The 19,804-nt window shown below is 63.1% G+C and overlaps 1 protein-coding gene across 8 annotated transcripts; it reads right to left on the reverse strand.

Moving 5' to 3' along the window:
• Positions 1–3,282: 3,282 nt before the first annotated feature.
• Positions 3,283–19,297, reverse strand: GRIN2C (glutamate ionotropic receptor NMDA type subunit 2C). 8 transcript variants are annotated; one of them, XM_053661345.1, is made up of 15 exons: positions 19,127–19,297; positions 15,696–15,863; positions 15,175–15,466; positions 14,063–14,476; positions 11,434–12,032; positions 10,961–11,075; positions 9,816–10,027; positions 9,498–9,660; positions 9,131–9,284; positions 8,048–8,173; positions 7,528–7,757; positions 6,973–7,133; positions 6,282–6,469; positions 5,148–5,401; positions 3,283–4,800 (listed from the first exon to the last, which is right to left on the reverse strand). In XM_053661345.1, exons 4-15 carry the CDS (start codon positions 14,459–14,461, stop codon positions 3,676–3,678), a joined length of 3,726 nt encoding a protein of 1,241 aa, XP_053517320.1. In that variant the 5' UTR covers positions 14,462–14,476; positions 15,175–15,466; positions 15,696–15,863; positions 19,127–19,297; the 3' UTR covers positions 3,283–3,675. The 8 variants fall into 8 exon arrangements, with proteins under 8 accessions (XP_053517320.1, XP_053517321.1, XP_053517322.1 ...); XM_053661346.1 differs by lacking the exon at positions 19,127–19,297 and adding an exon at positions 18,129–18,651; XM_053661347.1 differs by lacking the exon at positions 19,127–19,297 and adding an exon at positions 17,377–18,117.
• Between the last annotated feature and the right edge of the window lie 507 nt (positions 19,298–19,804).

A 19,804-nucleotide genomic window follows, 5' to 3' on the forward strand; every position in this document is an offset into this window, starting at 1 on the left:
TTATTAGCATCATAAAGCCCGGGTTGATTTATGCAACAGTCCAGCCCCAGCAGAGAGTCTGGTGGCTGTGATCCCCTCTGGGCTGGGCAGCCCCAGGCCCGGAGGGAAGTAGCCTGAGGTGTGCACATCACTGGGAGCAGCCCGCGCTCCCCACTGCCAGTGTCTGGTTCCTGTGTGCCTCCGTGGTCCCCTGCTGTCTGTCCCACTGGAGGTGGGGGGGGGGGGGTCGCCTCCCTCTCACCTGTGGGGAACCTCAGGGTTGGGTGGGGAGGATGTTCGCAGGTGATGTTGGCTCACTGTGCGCATCAAGGCGCATCAAGCACATCTGTTTTCACACCTGCTTGGCGAGGTGGGCAGTTGGGTCATGGTCTCCATTTCATGGAGGGGCCAGGGGTGGTGGTGGGAAGGCAGAGGACAGCAGCCCTACAGCCTTCACCGTGGAGGAGGATGAAGATGGCAGCCTTCACCGGACACCATGGCCCCAGCCTGGCCCTGAGGTCAAGCCAGGTCAAGGTGGGAGCCAGTGTGCTCTGCCCCGCCCCCTGCGGAAGCACTGGAGCTTTGTGCCAGCAGCTACAGCCTCCTCCCTCCCCGGACGCCAGAGAGGCAGCTTCCGGCTTATGGCTGGGGCAGATGGCAGGTAACAGGCCGGGAGGCACTGCTGAGTGGCGGAAGGTGGGCAGTGGGCGCCATGCCAGGCCCTTAGCTACACAGCTGTTCTCACCACAGGGGGGCCGGGAGCAGCCTCAGCAACAGGCTGCGGCTAAAGTCACAGCGGTGGGGAGGACAGGCTGCCCCAGCTCCCAGGAAACCAGCCCGAGGGGGAGAACTGGGCAGTGCCAGGCTCCAGGTCCCGGAGGCCACGGGCAAGCAGAAGGCGGACGCCAGACCTGCCTGGGGACTGGGTCCTGAGCGGGACTGATGCCTGGCTGGGCCAGGCTGATGGACACTGAAAAGCCAGTTCTACCGACCCAGGGCCGCAGGAGGGAGCTTTGCCACCCCAGCAGTGTGCACCTGGATGTGGGCCCCACTCCCTGCAGGTGGTGAGCCTCCATGCTCCCCTCTGTTCGTAACCAGGGACACGTGGGCTGCGTCACAGATGGCTTGTGGGAAGTGAAGTGCAGGGCTTAGTGCTTGGCGCAGACGTGCTCAGTAAAGCTGCCCTGTGCTGAGCAAAGCCGGCTCCCTTGGCACATACCCCCCATAACCGCCCTGCAGCCACAGAGCCCCAGACTCACTGAGGGCCCCTGGTTTGGGTCCCCAGGCACCTTACTGGAAGTGTCTTCTCTTAGCAACTGCCTGCCGCAGTTTGAAAACGGAAATGAATTCTTCAGGATCTAGAGAGCTTCTCCGTTTCCCCAGCCCCCCAGGAAACTTACGGACAGCCGACCCCCTCCAAAGAGCAAGGCTGTAGCCAGGTCTCCTGGCCCAGGACATCGTGCCCACTCCATTCTGAGCTCTGTGCCCCCTCCCCCACAACCCGCTCCCAGGGAGAAGAGGGCGTGGACCACGGGCCTCCCCTGTGTCCCACCAAGAGAACAAACCAGCACTAGGGCCTCTCATCGGGGTAGACTCAGCTTGCTCTTTGCCACACAGGCCCTGGTCCATGGTGACTGAACACCACGGCCTTCCTGACAGCCAGTTCCCCCTCTCCTGCCAGGCTCTGTCCCCTCCCCTCGATATTACAGAACACTTCCTCGGTCCCCCCTCAGAAGGACAGGGCGCATCGGGGCTCTGAGCAGGGGGCAGGGGCCCTGTGCCCCCTCTTCCCCTAAGACTCACTTGTCTCCAGAATTCGTTCCTAGAGAAGGAGCGAGGCGGCCAACAGCCTGGCCCTGGGGGCAGGATTGGCCCATCCTTGGAGCCAGTCAGCAGGCAGCCCAGCTCCACATTTGGTTTTTAATTATCTTTCCAGTTCTTGGTTATTAATGATCTTGGGCACTGAGCGGAGAGCAGCCCGGACCTCGTGATTCCTTGCAGCCTCACCTCCTGCGCCTCCCCCCCAGAGCTGCTCTCAGACCCAGGGAGGGTGAGGGGTCAGGGGTTGGTAGCCGAGTTAACCCTCTCACCACCAGCAGCTGTGGCCAACTTCAAGGGTCCAGGGTGCTGGCCTCTAATAGTCATCCAGAGTTTAACTCTCCGCGAGAGACGGAGCCCATTCCCCCTCCACCAATCCTGGACCTGGATCTATGAAACTCCATCGGGCAGAGAACACGAAATTGACAGTAATGGACCACGCCGCCCATGTTGAGGGCAGTTAGGGTCTCTAGCCAAAACTGGGAGGGTATTAGCAACATCCCACACTCTACCATCTCAGCTCTAAAAACCAAACAAGAATTCTCGGTTATGGCCCAATCCCAGCCACGGAGCCTTTGGGGACTGAAGAGGAGGGGACCAGCGGGGAGACGTGTAGGAAAGGACACCGGCTGCCCTCCCCGGCCTCCCCCCACTAATGGACCTTATTCCTGCCCTGCCTCGCCGGACTCATCCAGGACAGCAGAGCCCTGGGCTTCGCCTGCTCTGGAGTTGAGAAAGGGCCTGGTGGCAGCGGTCCCACTCACAGGGCTGTGGGACGGACGGGTGCATGAGCACACGCTTGCCTGCTCCCTTCACAGCCATTGTGGGAGCTTAATGTAATCGCAGATGTGGAAACATCGAGAATTGTAAGCAAGAGCCTTCAGGTCCAGGGCCTATGGCACATGACAGAGAGAGGAGGTAGGGCTGGGAGCGCAGAGGGAGGGCGCAGGACTGAGACTGGGGGCCGATTGCCCGGCCCCCTTCCCGAGGAGGCCCAGCACCAGCGAGGCGGAGCTGGGTCTAACCCAGAAAGCCACTCATGCAGGGGGGTGTTCAGGGCCTGCACGTCCACCATGGAGAGAGTGCAGCTGGCCAGGGCCCAGGAAAGCCCAGCAGACTCCCCACAACAGACCTCCCTTGGCCGTTGCCACCATGACACTGTCGGGCTCCTAGAGGCCCCCAGCAGGACAGGACACCCCCAGCCCCAGGCAACAGCCTCTCAAGGAGACTGAAGGATGAACTACATCCATCACCAACAGAGCCCCTTGCTGAGCACATTTGTCACATCCGGCGCTAGGGTGGGTGGGCGCTGGCTCTGAATACCAAGTGGCTTCTGCTGCTGGAGCCATCTCTCAGGCTCACCTCCCAGACACTGGCCCAGAGGGAGCCACCCACCTGCTCTAGGCAGACACCCTGCCCGGGGTATTCCCATGATGCTATCGCCCAAAGGATGCAGAATGAGGCAGCCAGCACCGGTGGGTTGTGAAAGGTTTGTTTAATGTCCCAGTCCTCTGAGAAGAAACTGCAGTCGGTGGAGCAGCCCTGCCCCAACCCTGAGTTCCAGCCCCCGTGTGCCCACACCAAGCCCCCAGTGACCATGGCCAGGAACCGGCTCACAGCAGGGCAGGGAGAGCTGGTGGCTTCCTGTGGCTCCAGGTGCTGTGAGAAGGTTTCAGCATGAAGAGAGGACAGCAAGAGCCCAGCCCACACCAGGACCTGAGGCTGCTGAGGTCACTGAATTGACCGTGGAAGACATTGTCACTGGGGCTCCATGGCCAGGATTTCAGGGCAAAAGTCAAAAAGTCCAGGCCCGCCTGCCGAACTCTGGCAGTGCCAGGTGGAGCATGCAGCCGGCCAGCAGCCGGGGCAGCCCGCACCTCACACTTTTGACTCCAAGCTGTTGACCCGCCTCCAGGTGCAATGTCCCAGGAAGCCATGCGTCCCACAGGCCGCCCTACTGACCTCTTCCAGCCCCCCACTGTCCCTGTAGCCTGTACTCAGCCCCAGGGTCCTGCCCCTGTGCCCAGGAGGCCCCCAGGCCCCAGTGAGCCAGGGGCTGTGGCTGGCACAGGCTGGGAGATGAGGGCAGACAGTCCCCCAGCAAAGCGGCAGGTGGCCATGGACATGGACGCAGGCGTGCGTTCTGTGCGTTCTGTGCGGTCTGTGCGGCCAGATGGGGACGCCTGCCCACGCGCCCTCCTGACAGGCCTCCCTATACGACGGCAGGCGCATCGATTGCGCCTGCGCCAAACGCCAGCAGATGGGGCGGGCGCACCTGGCGGGTAGCAAGCTGGGCCGGGCGAAGGCCTCGGCCACCGAGCTGGGCAGGGAAGCGTGGCGCGCGCGGGGCCCCCGGGCCCAGGCGGCGTGCAGCAAGGCCTCCCTCCGGGCCAGCTGGTCTGGTCTGAGCAGGGGCAGATCCTCGGGCTCTGGGGGTTCCGGGAAGAGCGGGAGGAAGGGGCGCCCGGACCGGTCGGCTCGAGGGAAGGAGCTGTAGTGGCAGCACTCGGGCGGCAGGGGGCGCTCTGGAAGTGCTCGCCGCTCGGAGGCCAACTGGTGCCGCCTGCATCGACCAGTCCGACCAGTCCGCATGGGCCACTGCAGTTCCCAGGCCCGCCGGCTCGATAGTCCGGAGGCGTAGGGCAGGGGAGGCCGAGGCGTCGGAGGGCGGCCCAGGAGCTGAGGGGTTCTGCGCCCCAGCGCGACGCGGCTGCCGCCTGGTGGCCCCCAACCCTTGGGGTTCTGGTCCAGGGGCAGGCTGGGGGTGGATGGCCGAGGGCCGGGGCAGGCGGGTGCCGCGGGCGCGCGGCGGTTGCCCCAGTTCTCAATGGTGCGCGTGGCGTGGTCCAGGGAGCTGCTCACGCCAGCCGTAGTCACCATGTCGCGTGCCGCCTGCAGCATCTTGAGCACACTGGCCTGGGCCGAGCTGGCCGTGAGGTCAGGGCTGGGCGGCCGCGCGGGGCTGGCCAGGCTCTGCACCCCGCTGAAGCAGCTGTAGATGCCCTGGGCAAAGGTAGGAGACACGCTGTAAGCGCACCCTCCTCTCCCGGACGCCCACCTTCTTGTCCCAGGCATCAGCCCTGGCACCTCTAAATCCTTGAAAGCAACTAACATTTGTCACGCGCCTCCTATGTGCCAGGCACTGTGCTGCTGTGGGTTTACCCAGGAGCTCTTTGAGGCTCCAGGAAGTTAAACCCTTCTTTTGCCTCCCCTCAGCTGTGCGGTGCTGGCAGGCCATACCACCTCCCGGAGTTTCTGCTGTGTGTCCCCAAACGGGCCGCAGCTAGCTCTGACTTATCTGGCTTGGCTCGTCTAATGGTGGAGCTGTCTAGGGCGGGACAGGGACCCACCCTGCTGAAGGCCAGCAAGAAGTCCAGCCGAGAGGTGTTGGGCACTGAATGGCGCAGCTTCCAGTAGACCAGGTGCTCCCAGGCAAAGACCAGCAAGGCCAAGCCCATGGCCACCAGCAGCATGTAGAAGACGCCCGCCATGTTGTCGATGTCCAGCTTGCTGCTCATCACTTCGTTCTTCTCATTCTGGCAGATCCCCGAGAGCCACACCGTTTCCAGCTTCTGTGTCTCCCCTGGGCAGGCGGTGGGCACACCTAGCTCAGGAAGGACCCTCCCAATGGTCACCCAAGTCTTGAGCAAGGAAGGGTCTGGAACCAGGGTTCCACCCCTTCTAGGACCACGCAGGCATCAGCCGGGCAGGGACATGATTGGGGGTCAGGGTGTCAACGAGCAGGAAGGAAGGAAAGCAGATGGGGGGCTGGGGAGGGCAGTGCCAGTCTTTGACGTGCCCACCTCCATGCACTTAGTAAAAGCTTATTGGTGAGGTAAATGTTATCATTCATTTATTTGCCAAACACATATTGATCCCCTGCATGCCAGGCATGGCGCTGGGCACACAAGCAAAAGGCCTGGGCCCCCAGGGAGACTGCAGGCACCCTCCTGTTATCACTCTCACTGTCCCAATGGTACGGATGGAAAGTCGGACCATTATTTATCTAGTGCGGTTGGAACCTGGAACTCTAAACTCGAAGTTCTCTCTGGGCTTCGGGGGCAGGGTCAGCTGGACCCCTCACACACGGGAGGTCCTGGTGCTGAGGTGGGCTTGGGCTCGGCTCTGCGACTAGGCAGGCCCTTGGCACTACCCGGGTGACCTCCAGATGGGAAAAGGAAAGTTCAGCCACCCCCTAACCCCACTGTGTGGTCTGAATTCCCTCCTGCCCTCCAGGGGCTCCCCAGTCCTACTTCCCACTCCCTCCTGGCACACCCATCTCTTCCCCAGGTCTCTACCCGGTCCCTCCAAATACCGCCCCCACAAACTTCCCTGGTCTCTCATCCCCAGAGCCCTCTCCCATCCACAGGCCCCTGGGACTCAGCAAATGACAGTGATGCTGACCAGCCATTGAACAGCCATGCCGACCACGGCCCCATGGCCCACTCGGGACCCACCCCACCCCCGGCAGCAGTGGCACGCACCGTCCCCCAGGAACTGCAGGAGCGCCAGGTCTATGGCTCGCTTCCAGTGAGACTCTTTCTGCAGGGCAATGCCATAGCCGGTGGTGGCAAAGACTTTGCCAGAGCCGATGGTGACGAGCTTGCAGCCCTCGTCCTTGCCCGCCATGTAGTTGAGGACAGCAGCATCATAGATGAAGGCGTCCAGCTTCCTAGGGACAGGTGGAGCCCTCAGGCCAGGGACCCTATGGGGTAGGGACACCACACCTGGGGCCTGATGAGTCCAGGCCACCACCCAGAAGGGACCATAACCAGAGCCTTCCCTGCCTCCCTTGGGTCCAGAACAGAGAGAAGAGCCCCTCCCGTGGCTCTGGGACCTCACCTTCTCTTCAGAGAGGCCAGGGGACGCTCTGCTCCCAGAGGACCCACCCTCTTCGCCCCCAAGACCCTGAAAAGGTCACTACCACCACCTTAGGGCAAGTCTGGCCCCCGGTCAACACCACAGCTGCGCATCTGGGGCCACGTGTGGGCATCTGTTTGCGATGCAATCTTCAGTCTGCCCTGAGGCCTCTGCACCACCTACCCCCAGGAATCCTACGGGACTGCCCAGCCTCACTGTCCCCAACCTGGACGTCTCAGGAAGGGACAGAGCTGAGTCTGGTCACTGGGGAGACATGTGGAGAGAAACAAGGCGAGTGCAGGGCTGAGGACCCACCCCATCTTGAGGCTGGTGAGTGCATCCTCCACAGAGCGCTGGTTGAACTTGACCATGTGGCTGTGCATGTCACGGTAGTTGCTGCGAATGTTCCGCTCCGTGCTGCCGTTGGGCACTGTGCCGAAGCGAAAGGGCGGGTACTGATCCTGAGGCCTCTGGAACTGCGGGCAGAGGGCAGCCACCAGCTGTGACCCTCCCTCGAGCCTCCCAGGCCCCACCTCAAAGGCCCGCTGCCCTGCGCCCAGCCCCACCCCTCGACCCCATTCCCATAGTCTGAACTTGCGCAGTGAGAGCAGAACGGTCTTAGGTTCTGCCTGGGCCACCCCTGTGTCACAAATGGAGAAGCTGAGTCCAGGACAGAGAGACTTACCCACGGCCACTCTGTCAGCGGCCCTGAGCTACCTGCACCCGGCCCCGCCTCCCCCGGCCCCCCAGCTCCTTCCTGCTCTGGTCTCCAGGTCAAAATTCTACTGATTCCACCTGCCCTGGGCCCCACCCTGGCCTGCTCCTGCCCTGAGCGTCCCCCCCACCCACTCCTGGCTGTAGCCCCAGAACCTTCTTGTCACTGAGGCCGGACACAGTGTCGATGTACTGCTCCTGGATCATAAAGGCGGCCAAGTTGGCGGTGTAGCTGGCGAGGAAGATGACCGCGAAGAAGGCCCAGACCAGGACCATGATCTTGCTGGTGGTGCCCCGGGGGTTCTCGATGGGCACCGAGTTGTTGAAGACCAGCGCCCACAGCAGCCACACAGACTTGCCGATGGTGAAGGACGGGCCCCCGGACTCTGGGGGTGGGAGGGGACACTGGGACTCCTTCTGTCCAGCACAGAGGCTCAGCCCGCCCGACCACAGCTCCTGTCCCCACTCTGTCTTGGGGTGGGGACCATCCCCACTCCAGGACAAGTCAGCTCACCTTGTTTCTCTCTCACGTGTTTGGTTGGCCCCTGCCTGTGTCCGAAGGCCACAGACCTGCCCCGGGATCTGGCCTTCTCCAGAGGGCGCCTATGGCTCTGAGCCCACGTGTCTGGGGGGATCCCACCCTGCTCCCGCCTCCCAGGCCCAGGTGGGAGCTTACTCTTGCCGCTGGTGAGGTTCTGGTTGTAGCTGACAGGGCTGAAGTACTCGAACGTGAAGACAGTGATGGCCACCACGGTGAGGCACATGACAAACATCATCACCCACACCGAGGGGCTGTAGGGCTCTGCGAGCAGAGGGGGCGGCTCACTGGGCTCTTCTCCCCCCTCACTCTCAGAGAAGAAGGTCTGCACCCGTGCTCCTTCCTGTCCTCTCCCAGCCTCCCACCTGCAACCAGCTTCACCCTGCGCCTACCCCCGAGCCTCAGCCCACAAAGCCACATGAGCAAACCCCAGGAATTTCTCCACCTCCTCCCCGCCCTCTCCAGCCCACCCCACTGACCACGCTCCTGTCGCACACACCCCTCCCCGGCCTGATGTGGATGAGCTGCTTGTTCTGCCTGGAATCAGGGCCTCCAAGGTCAAGCCTTCCTCCTCATCCTGACACAGACACCAGGGCCAAAGGCACTGGGGAGACCGACCTGGGGTCTCCGACAGGCCCTTCCAGTCTCCCTGGGTCAGAGGCCATTCCTGCCATGCGCATGGGCTCTTTCCATCTGATGCCCGTCTAGGAAGCAGTCTGTGGTCTTCCTCATGGCCGAGGAACCCCACTCGGAGAGGTTCAGTGACTAGGCCAAGGGCACACAGCAGGAAGGGGCCAAGCCAGATCCCCTCCTCTGCTCTTGGCGGAGAGCCTCCCCTGTCCTCACGCTGTCAGGCCCACTGTGTAAGTCCCAGCTGGCCTCCCGCAGGCGCTCTGGGCAGGCTAGGCCGATAGCAGTGCCCCAGCACCTGGCATGCGGCCCGGCACAGGGGGCTGCCCTCCACATGCTGACTTGCTACTCAAGTCAGAAACTGGCTCCATTTCCCACGCCCTGGGGGTCTCTCCAGTGCCCCGAGGAGCTCCGCCCCCTGCCCTGCTGCCCCAGCCCACTAGTCATGAGCCGACGCCCGCCAGCCTTCCTGGTTTTTCTGTCCCTCACAGTGGGGCCACCGTTCACCCACTCCCCTCCAGTCCCCACCTACACCACACCCACATCACAGGGCCCTCTGCCCCAGAGCCAGCCCTGCCCACCCGATCGCACCCAGGAAGGCGGAGGGGGACACGGTGCCGTTGCTGCGCGCCACCATCACGCTGATGCCTGTCTCCACGAAGGGCACGGAGAAGTCCACGATCTCGGAGCGCTCCTCGTTGATGGTGAGGGAGCCGATGGCCATGTCCGCCCGCTTGTAGTATACCTGGGGCCACGGGAGGAGCGGTTCCCCCAGGCTGGAGCACCGCCCCCTGCCTCCCCCCAGGCCCCTCAGCACCCACCAGCTGAGTCCGTTGTTCCCACCTGGGGTCCTCTCCACTCTTAGGGCTGATGACCCCAGGGGGCATCCTTGGTGACAGCCCAGTCTCCCCTGCCGGAGAGGAGACCCTAACAAGCTGGGCCCTGGGGGCGGGCCTACCTCCCCGATCATGCCGTTCCACACGCCTCGCACCCTCTTGCCATGCTTGCCATTGGTCACCAGGTACAGGTCGTAGGAGAACTTGACCACCTTGGCCAGCTTCTTGAGGATGTCGATGCAGAAGCCCTTGCAGCAAAGCTTCGTGTAGGGGGCTGTGTCACCGCTGCTGCCACCAAGGGAGCACCAGGAGTCAGAGCCAGCCACCCCGCCCAGCCTGGCACGTGGACCCCACGCCCACGCGGAGGGCACGCACAACGCCTGCCACCCCGAGGCAGCTCACAGCTCGCTCGGGCCCCCCCCCCGTGTGTCCTCACGGACCTGAAGCTGTGGTTGCCCTGCCTGCGGCAGGGCACAGTGTTGGGCACACAGCTGCCCGTGCCAGGGTCGAGGCTTTCCACAATGACAAAGGGCCGCTCCTCCAGCGTGGCCACCGTCAGGTGCCGGCTGTCCACCACAGGCTGCAGGGAGGCACTGTACCGAGGCCACACTGGGTACTTCATGTAGAGGACGCCATGGTCCCAGCGCCCCACCTGCAGAGGGGGACCAGCCTCAGCCCGGGACCTCCAGCCCTGTAACCCCCACCCTCTAGGGGAGGCCTCTGGGTGGGACCCACTGGGGCCAAGAATCCCCCTCCCACACCTAGGGATGCTTAGAGCGGGGAGAGCAGGGCCTGGCGCAGGGCACTTGGAGAACAGGAGAGTCGGGGCACAGGGCTGGGCATGGGCCTGGAGGGAGGGCTCCCTGCACCCCCCTCCCCGGCTCCAGTCCCTGTGCTTTCCAACCCAGTGTCCACGCGGCTGCCAGCCCTCAGCATCTTCCTGCAGCCCACACCCGAGCCTCTCACCACACTCAGTGCCCCAGCCTTGGTATGAAGATGTTAGCCCAGCACCACCACTGCTCCGCTCTTATTCCTCGGTCTCCACGCCACCAGACACACCACTTAAAAATGCCCCAAGTGCTCCTGCCCCTCTGTCTGTACCAGCTTAGCCTCCCTCCCGGTGGGCTCCTACTCAACCTTCCACAACCCATCCCAAACGTCTCAAGTCTGTGAAGCCTCCCCCAGCTTCCTCCTTCGAAGGCAGAACTGAGTCCTGCCCCCTTCTCTCTATCCACAATGCTTTGCACACAACTCCACTCAAACACCAGTCTCCCCACACTCTGTTCTTTCCCGTCCGTCTGGCCAGCACGGCTGCAGGTTACTCCTACAGGGGCAGGCCTATGCAGTAACTGTGCCGCTAAGTTCTGCAGTGCTAGGAGGCCAGGGTGCTGTGGGGGCCCGGGGCCGGGGTGCCTCGCCCAATCTAAGGGCCCGGAAGGCCTGCCGGGGAGATGTTCCACCTGAGACCTGAAGGATGAGGGGTAGGATAAGGGACAGAAGGGACTCTCTGCTCAGCCGTGGGCACGAGAGGGGCTGGGGACAAAATGAAGGGAAACAGAGGCCCCTGGGCTCACCCCCTTCTCACCATCTCCCAGAGGCGGTGCCGGTTGAGGGCAATCACAACCATGGTGGGCTGGACCAGGTACCCACCAGGGCTGAAGGAGAAGTCTCGGCCCTCCCAGGTGACATTCAGCAGATGCCTGCGCACACGCGTGGGGAGAGAAGCCTGGGTATTCCTGCAGCCCCGCCTGCGGCCCAGCTCAGGAGCGGACGACCCCTTCCCCACCTTCCACCGGGCCACCACTGACCGTGGGGGACATTCATCGTGTGCCCCTTCTTCTGTCTCCCTGTGTGCGCCGCTGCGATTCTCCCCACACTCTCAGCCCCCAACTTTTATTTCAGATAAAGAATCTAATGCCCCAAAAGGTGAAGGAGCTTGGCCCCAGACACACTAGCTAGTGGAAGGTGTAGCCAGCAAGACCAAGACCAAGCTCACTGCCAACCCAGGTCCCCGGAGGGGCACGCCCCGCGGGTCACATGCCCTGGACAAGTGCCCACCTGTAGAAGGCCTTCCGGGCAGGGCTGACAGGCCCAGGGTGGCTGTGGCAGTCCCCAGCTGGGGCGGGCAGAGCACCGTGCTGGCGCTGGTAGCTGTGGGCGCCAAGGGCCAGGATGGCCACGCCGTCTCGGACCTTTTGGCGCAGGCTGAGGCGCCAGCTCTCTGTGACGACGCTGATGAGGCCCACGGGGAAGACAGCGGGAGGCTCGTCGGTGCTGCCCAGTGCCAGGCTGGGCACCAGCCACACGTGCCCGGGCCCCACCAGGCCAGCCTGCGCCGCTTCTTCAAAGAGCACCTCGGCCTCCTCACGCGAGCAGTAGGCCACCAGCACCGGGGCATCAAGCTGGCGCAGCAGGCGCTGGGTGTGTGCGCGCGTCCCGCCGGGGCCCAGTTCCAGGGTGAGCACGTCCAGCAGCCGCCAGCTCATGTAGCTGGCGTCGGTGACGGCGCGCACGCCCTCGAGGAAGAGCGCGTGGCCCGGGTGCAGGCTGGTGATGACGGCGAATGCGCTCCAGTCGTACTCCTCCAGCACCTTGAACAGCACCTGCAGCTGCTGCTCCAGGGAGACGCCCAACTGCAGGAAGGCGGAGCCCGGCTCCTGGGGGAGGGGAGGGGAGGGGAGGGTGGGGCCTAAGGGGGCGGGGCGGGACGAGTCCTGCCCCGCGCCCCCCGCCCCAACTTCCGCTCCCTGAGTCCGCCCTCAGGCGGCTTAGGCGGCCGTAGGTGCTGCGCGTCCCGGGAGCCCCTTCCCAGCAAAACCGCCCCTCTCCGGCCCCAGAGGTGGTTCCTATCCACGGCCGTCCATCAGATGACCTGGAGAGTTTTCCAAATGCTCATTCCCGGCCCCCTATTCCAACAGCGCTGGAGCGCAGTATCAGCGTCACCTGGGAGCTTGCTGGACATGCAAATTCTGGGGCACAGCGCACAGCTATTGGATCAGAATCCCTGGGGATGGCGCCCGGGAATCAGTGTTTCAACAAGCTCTTCGGGTGATTCTCGAGCCCACTAGTTTGGGAAGCGCTCCTTCAAACCAACAGCGGAATCTCAGACCTGGGACGCTGGCCTTGAGTGTTTTTCTAAAGAACTGTGAAGGTGGAGAACCACCGTGCTGAGACCTAATATCGGGCCCAGAGATCGCTGGGAACGGGCCATACTCCAAGGAGCCCCGGGGATGAGAAAATCCCTCCTCCCCACCTCGGCCCCCACCAATGCCCAGGGCGCTGCCAGCTGGAGCCTGGGCTGCTGCAAACCACTCCTCTCACTGGGGGCTCCCTGCGGCCCCTGCAGCCCCTCCAGGGTTCCACCCCACTCCAACTCTCCCAATCTTTAAAATACAAAACAAGACAAAATAAAAAGGAAATTTGGGGAAACTACAGGACGGGTAACCCAGTTCCTTCAACAAACAAATCGCAAGAAAAGAAGAGAGAGATGAAGGAGGTGCCTAGAGACTGGGACTCAGAAGCCAGATCAACCAGCTGCGACCTGGGAACCTAATTCGGCTCCTGACTCAAGCAAACAAAAACAAACATGTATTACATTTGTGAGACAATGGGGAAACTTTAAAGAGTGGCTGGATATTTGATGGTCTTAAGGGATTTTCATTATTTTTATATGTGACAATATATGGTGGGTTTTTTTTAACCCTTATCTGCGAGACATACACTCAGATATTTATGGATGGAATAACGGGGTGCCTGGGCTTTGCTCAATAACACAGAAGAGGGGGGAGCGGGGTGGAGGTGAAGATGGGCAGGGGACGTGAGGTCATTATACTCTTCTACTTTCATGTGTGCTCAAAATTCCGGGTAATAAAAAATACTTATAAAAGAACGGCAAATCAGATGGGTCCCCCCTGAGCGAGTTCTTGGTTCCTTACTTAGGTTAAAACCCAAATTGCTTCCCATGTGGTCGGGACCCCACCTTCCTTTCCAAGCTTCTCTCCGGTCCTCAGAAACTCTGAGCACCGCCTCCTGCCTCTGCCTGGGACACTCCCTACCACTCCACCCCCCCACACACACACACACAGCACGCCAGCTCCCCTCATCCCTCCCCCTCCCCCATCTCAACTTTGATACCATGTGGGAACAACCCTGACCCAGATGGGAGCCCCCTTAGCTCCCCTGCGGCACCCTGCATTTCCCTTCAGAACACCTGCTCTCGCTGTGACCGCAGCTGAGTGTGTTTAGAACTTTCTCCCGACAGGATATAAGCTCTCGGAGAGCGTGCCTTGCCCAGGCCTCAGACAGGGGTGGCTCCTGGATGCTCTCGCCTGCAGATCAAGGACACGAGGCCCTCCACTGCTGGGTCTGGAGCCAGCCCCAAGGGAGACCAGAGGAGCAGAGAGGAGGTAGGCCGGGCTGCCGTCACAGCCACAGGTGGGCTTGCCACCTGCCCACCTCTCATCCCAATGCAAAAATGAAAGCAGCCCAGGATGTTTATCTTGTTTGCATTCTCTGTCATCTCCTCCCTCACCTGTGCAGTACCCCAGTCTCCACCTCCTGTTTGGTCCCATCCTATTCCAGCTTCCCACGACTTCAGTCTCTCCCTGGCCCAGGCTCAGCCCCGCTCCCCCAGCCCCAGCCTGGCTCCAGGCCATAAGGATGAGGGGACATGAGTTTGGACTGGCACCTTAGGCGTGAGGACCACGGCAGAGCCCCCACTGATGCTGAGGATGGGCACACGAGTCTGGGAGGAGATGAAGTCGAGAATCTGGGCCACGGCCTCGGTGCCGACGTTGTCCTCAAAAATGATGCCGTGGACGCGGGCAGCGCCCAGAAGCCCACAGATCTGGGTGAGCAGGCTGCTGGGGTTGGTGTTGTTGACCCCCACGGTCAGCGGTTGGATCTCCAAGGGCAGGTCCAGGAAGCTCTGGGGGGTGAGGCGGGTCCGGGCCTGGGCCTGTGGCGGCCCCGAGCCGCCAAACACCACGGCCACTGTCAGGGCCTGCTGGCCCTGCCCCAGGCCCAGCCCTGCCCAGGCACCGAGGAGCGAGGCAAGCAGCAGGGCTGGCCCCAGGGCCCCGCCCATGTCCACTGGAGGGTCCTGCAGAGAGGTCAGGGCAGGCACGGACAGGGAGACAGCGGCGTGGGGAAAAAGATGGGCAGACAGACAGGGGGTGAGGGCCAGAGTCAAAGCGACAGGCATCCAGAGGATGGAAGAGAGGAGGGGGAACCTCCCCCCACAAAGAGAGGCAGGGACAGGGAGACAGACACAGACGGACAGAGAGAGAGAGAGAGACAGAGAGATGAGCTGAGCACCACGGGCCACCCCGAAGGGCAGAGGCGGGAGGGACACAAACCACCACACGTGCTCTTTACTTCCATCCCACTGTCCAATGGCACAGACCTTTGGGAACATGTCCATTCTGAAAACGCTAGTCTGGTGTCCCTGTGTTCAAGTCCCAGTTCTGCCACTTACTAGCTGGGTGACCTTGGGGAAGTTGCTCACCCTCTCTGAGCCACATTTATTTCCTGCATCATCACAGGAGAGCCACTTCACAGCAGGTGAGGGCTACCTGCTGTTATCAGCATCCTTACCCTACAGGTGACAGCCTGTCAGCCAGGTGAGGAAAGGCAGCTCTTGTGACCCTCCACAACCCCACCCCCACCCCAATTCTCCATTCCCAACTGAATCTAACATCCCATGGTCCCTGCTCTGCGTGGCCCTGCCTGGCACCCCCACCCTTCCCCTGTGGCCTCAGCTATCCGCAGCTCTTCCACAGCAGGGGCACCAGCACTGACCTGCTTGGGGCTGGGGGGCTGGGCCTTACACGTGAGCTCCTTCCCAAGCCATCACTGGTGTGCACGATCTTTTTAATCTAAGCCCAGGGAGTGCCGTGTCTCCCTGCTAAACGAACGTCATTGCTTTGGGCTGGGACCAAGAGCCAAGCCCGTGAGTGGTGCCCGCTGACGGAGCTCTCCCTCCCAGGGGCCATCGGCCATAGATCGGTGGCCCTCTCCATCTTCATCAGGTCCCCAACAGGACTTCTGAACAGGGGAGAGCCGAAGGGCGACCAGGGTGGGCCTGGTTTACCTGCAGTCAGAGGAGACAGGATTGGGGGCTGGGTGGGAATAGCATGCTCATTTTGGTGCCTTTGAGATCTGCCCCAGTTAGGGTTTCCTAGCATGCTGACTGGGGCTCTCAGCCTGAGACATGGGTGAGTCTCGGGGGGGGGGGGGCACGCATGCCACGCCACCCCACACTCAGCCTAGCACCAATCAGGGACTGCAGGTCATACCTACAAAGGCCCTGTGGTGCTCACCTCTGCTCACACCTCCAGCCCCTGAGGGCTGCCTGCCCCTGGGAAGCCCCAAGCCTCTGCCGCCTCCGCCTCCAGCTCCAAGCTCAGGTCCCTGTTGTCCAGCACAGCAGCCTGCAGGCACCCGTGGCTGTGTGCCCTGGAAATGGGGCTCATCCAAACCGAGGTGCACTGTGAGCATGAAGTGCACGCCAGTTATTGAAGACTCAGTGAGAAAAAACAGAAATGTCACACTGATCTTTTTCTATTGATTGCATGATGAAAAACAGTGTTTTAGATACACTGAGTTAAACAAAATGTACTACTAAAATGGACTTCACCTGTTTCTTTGTGTTTTTTGATGGGGGCTCCATCGAAATTTTAAATCACAAATGTAGTTCTCATTCTGTTTCTTTTGGAACACATGACTCTGAAGGACCCAGGCCCTCTCCCCTCCGGGGGCACGACCCCAGAAGCGCAGGTTAACAGAATGTGTCATCTGGGACTGGAGCTGAGGGGCAGAGGAGGTGGGTGCAGGGTGCCCCTCCCACCAGGAGCGATCGCAGAATACCCCTGGAGGGAGGGGTCCCAGCATGGCCCTGAGTCTCTGAGCTTCAAAGAGCAGTGGGCAGATTCAGGGAGGCCATCACCACGTGGCACCCAGGCAGGCCAGCTCTGGCCCTGGCCCATCTCCCATCACCTCCGCCTGGCCTCTCACCTGTCCTGTCCACTGCCTGCCGGCCCCCTGGCCATGACACCCCTCCTCCAACAGCACAGCCGCTTCCTGGTGCCCATGGGTGAAGCCCAGACACCTTGGTCCCCTGGGCAGGTCTCCACACACCCAACCACCTGTGCCCCCCTCCACTTGTCTACCTGACAAAACTCCGGAATTTTCAGAGCGCAACCTCAATCCCTCTCCCACAGGGTACCCAGGCTCTGGGCGCTCGGGGAAGAAGGCACGGGTCTGGGTGGGGCTCCGAGCCAGGTGACTGCTTCCTGCCCACCCCTGCCTGCCTGTCCTGGGGCGGGGAGCTCCAGCTAGGCCTCTGAGGTGGCTTGCGTCACTTTGCCCTGGACAGTATTTGCCCCAGCAGGTGTTTGCCCCCTCAGTGATGCCCCAACCCCGCAGTGGACTGTTGTCTTAGAGACCTCAGTCCACCCACCTGCGGTCCGTGCCTTTCACCAATGCACTAAGTTAATGTATGATGAACACGCGGACCCCATCGGTGGCCGGGAGCGGGCGCAATGGTCGGTCCTCGGGGACACTCAGCGTCACCTTGACCGGCCTGGGCACCGCTGCGTGCTGAGGGCTCTTCTCCCCCGCGCCCGCCCCAGCTCCCCCAAGCACGCGCAGGCTCTGGAGCGAGGGCGCGCACACTCACGCACACACCCCGGGCACGACGGCTCCCCGCTCTGCCAGGCCCGGAGCCCACCCGCTGCGCCGCTTCCCGGGAACAGAGGGACCCCAGTGGCTGGAGGCGCCACGGCCCTGCCGTCGGGTTTCCCTCCCTCCCTGTTGCCGAGCCCAAACCCGCACAGGCGTCAGGGGAGAAGACGGCCCCTCCATCTCTCGCCCGCTGGTCCGGGCACCGAGGTCTTCCTCCTCCCTTCCTCCTCCGAGACCTACCCCCCCCCAGCCTCCCCGCTGCTTCCGCGCGCGCCCCCGGGGGCGCCCCACCCCCTCCCTTCAGCAGGAATCTCTTACACTCGGGCTGTGAAGTTCGGGGTATTTTTAGGCCGGTGATAAATAATTCACAGGGAACGTGGCATCAGGCTCCCCCCACGGGAGAAGGGGGCGCGAGTGGCGAGAGCCACTGTCACCCGCGGCTCAAGGACACTCGCGATGCGGAGGCGGCGGTGACTCGCGGCGGAGACTCTGGCGGGACCCGCGCCACGCCTCCTGGCGGCCAAACTGGGCACCACGCGCTCCGTGCCCCCAACCAGCTGCTACCCGCTACCGGCGTCCCCAGCTCCTAGGCCCCCCTCCCACGCCCTCAAGTTGAGTCTTCACCCCACGCCCTGCGGGTACAGTGCGGGGGAGGGGGCACAGCTGACCGGGCAAGTGGGGCACAGCCCAGGCCAGCCCCAGGGCCTGGAGCAAACGGGAGTCCGGTTTCCGGCCTACCGGTCCCCTTCGCTCGCCTGTTCAAATTCTTAGCGCGGAGTTTGTAAACAGACTGGCGCAGGCAGAAACTAGACTGGCTCCAAGACCTAACATGCCAGCCCCAAAGAAGTTCCTTCCCTCGATGTCCTCTCGGCCCCACGCTAGGGACCCAGCAGAGATGGTGCCACCATCGGAGGGTTGGGGGATTGAGCCAGAGGTCCCAGTCCAGGCTGGCAGGGCTGGGAACCAGGGGGGACCACAGGGTGACTGGGGACCAGGGTCCCCAGCACAGGGCTGGCCGAATTCCAGCTTCCCTCGCCCAGCAGGACCTTTGGGTGGCTCGGAGCACTCACCTTGGGGCTCTTCTAAATGCTGGAAGCCTCTGCCTTCGTGTGTCCTGGCCCGACCGGCATAGGACAAAGCATGACTCGCTTTCCAAACCAGGCTCGGGCTTCCCTTTCCCGCCGTCGGGGATCAGGGTCCAAGCCCTGGAGACCAGAGCAACCTGCCGGCGCGGCAGCCAGAGCCCAGCGCCCTGGGGCTCCCGGCTCTCCCGGGGCCTCTCGGTCCACCCTTTCTTTCTTGCCCTCGAAGCCTGGGTCCGCTGGGCGCAGGGTCAGCATTTGGGAAGATTCCACCGCCCTGTGAAGCCCACGCCGCTGATTCCCTGGGGTCAGAGGAGGGAGCTCCCGCCCAGCTAGGGGAGGAAGGAGGAGGGCTGGGAGGGGAGGGCTTGGGGGGCTCCGAGCGGGTGAAGGAGGGTGTGAAGGCAGACGTGCTCTGCGTGCTCAGTGGACCCCAGGAGCCAGGAGGGTGGCCCCTGGAGTCACCCACGGCCCCCTTCGTCCTCCCTGCTTCTACCCGCTCCAGCCCCCTTCGCTCTGGAACGACCCAGCTGAAACCAGTGGTGACGCCAGCTCCCAGCTCTGCTCCCCGCCCCAGCGTCTTCCAGCAGCAACAGTTGGGGGGTCCCACAGCCCAGACTCCCCCGACCCAGCAGGGCCCCACCCCCCGCGCTGTCGCAGTGCCAGGCGAAGGAGCTGGAGGGCTCCACGACCCGGGAGACGAACGTCTTGGGCGCCTCGCTCGCGTCCTTCCCTGGCATCCGCGGCGCACCTGTCCCCTCGGCCTCTCCTCCTCTCCTCCAGTCCGGATCCAAACCCCAGGCCTGGTCCCCGAGGGTTTGGTCCACGAGGGTCCGGGTCCCCGACTGACACTCCTTGGCCTCCCTACGCCAGCCCAACTCTCCCCATGTGTCCCGCGTCTGTCTCTGCAGTCCTTGTCCCCGCGGCGCCCAAGCCGGCCCCAAGTTCGCCAAGTTCCCACCCCAGGCTTGCCGCCTGCCACTCACCCGGGGAAGGGGCGCTGCGCCCGAGCTCGGAGCCCGCACCGGCTGCCTCTCGCTAGGTGCACGTCCTGGCGCCTCGGCTCCCCGCGCTGGCGCGCTCCGTCAGAGCTCGGCGGCCGCCAGCGCCCAGGCGCACGGGCCGCTGCCCATGGTGCGGCCCGGAGAGCTGGGCTGGGACCGCCCCCCGTGCCCCTCCCGCTCGCAGGTCCCGAGCTGGGCTGCGCGCCGCGCCTCCGGCTCCCGGGGCTCGCCAGCTGGCTGTGGCAGAGCGCTCACCGCTGCCCGCGCAGCCCGCCCCACCGGGCCGGCGCCTCCACCCGCCTCGGCCTCGGCCCAGCCGCCCGCCTACAGCCCGCACCCCTCCACCCCCTCCTTGCCGCCCCGCGCGTGTCTTCAGCGCCTGGGTGCCAAGTCTCCCCTCTCTAGAGCTGTGTGCCTAACCTGACACTCGGGGCCACAGCGGCCTCAGAGAAGACAACGCGGGCCCAGTGCCCTGGGTTTGAGCCCGCAGCTCACACTAGCTGGGTACCCGGGGCGCTTAACGCAAAAGATCCCTCAGTCTGTCGAGTGAAGCAGGCGTCTCGGGGACTGGTATTTAGACAGTGAGCACGCTCTGTAAACTGCAGAGCGCTACGGATTTTAGCGCTGCTGGCTTGTTGACCCGTCTGGAAACGGACAAGG

Source organism: Artibeus jamaicensis, unplaced genomic scaffold, assembly GCF_021234435.1.
Source record: "Artibeus jamaicensis isolate MK-2021 breed Jamaican fruit bat unplaced genomic scaffold, CSHL_Jam_final contig_2259, whole genome shotgun sequence".
Taxonomy (NCBI): Eukaryota; Metazoa; Chordata; class Mammalia; order Chiroptera; family Phyllostomidae; genus Artibeus; species Artibeus jamaicensis.

Coding starts and splice junctions, on each gene's coding strand:
- GRIN2C (XM_053661342.1), bottom strand. CDS start 14,797: ATGGACATGTTCCCAAAGGTCTGTGCCATTGGACAGTGGGATGGAAGT. Junction 11,076..11,433: donor GCCCGGAAGGCCTTCTACAG/GTGGGCACTTGT, acceptor GCGTGTGCGCAG/GCATCTGCTGAATGTCACCT. Junction 9,661..9,815: donor CAGGGCAACCACAGCTTCAG/GTCCGTGAGGAC, acceptor TGGTGGCAGCAG/CGGTGACACAGCCCCCTACA.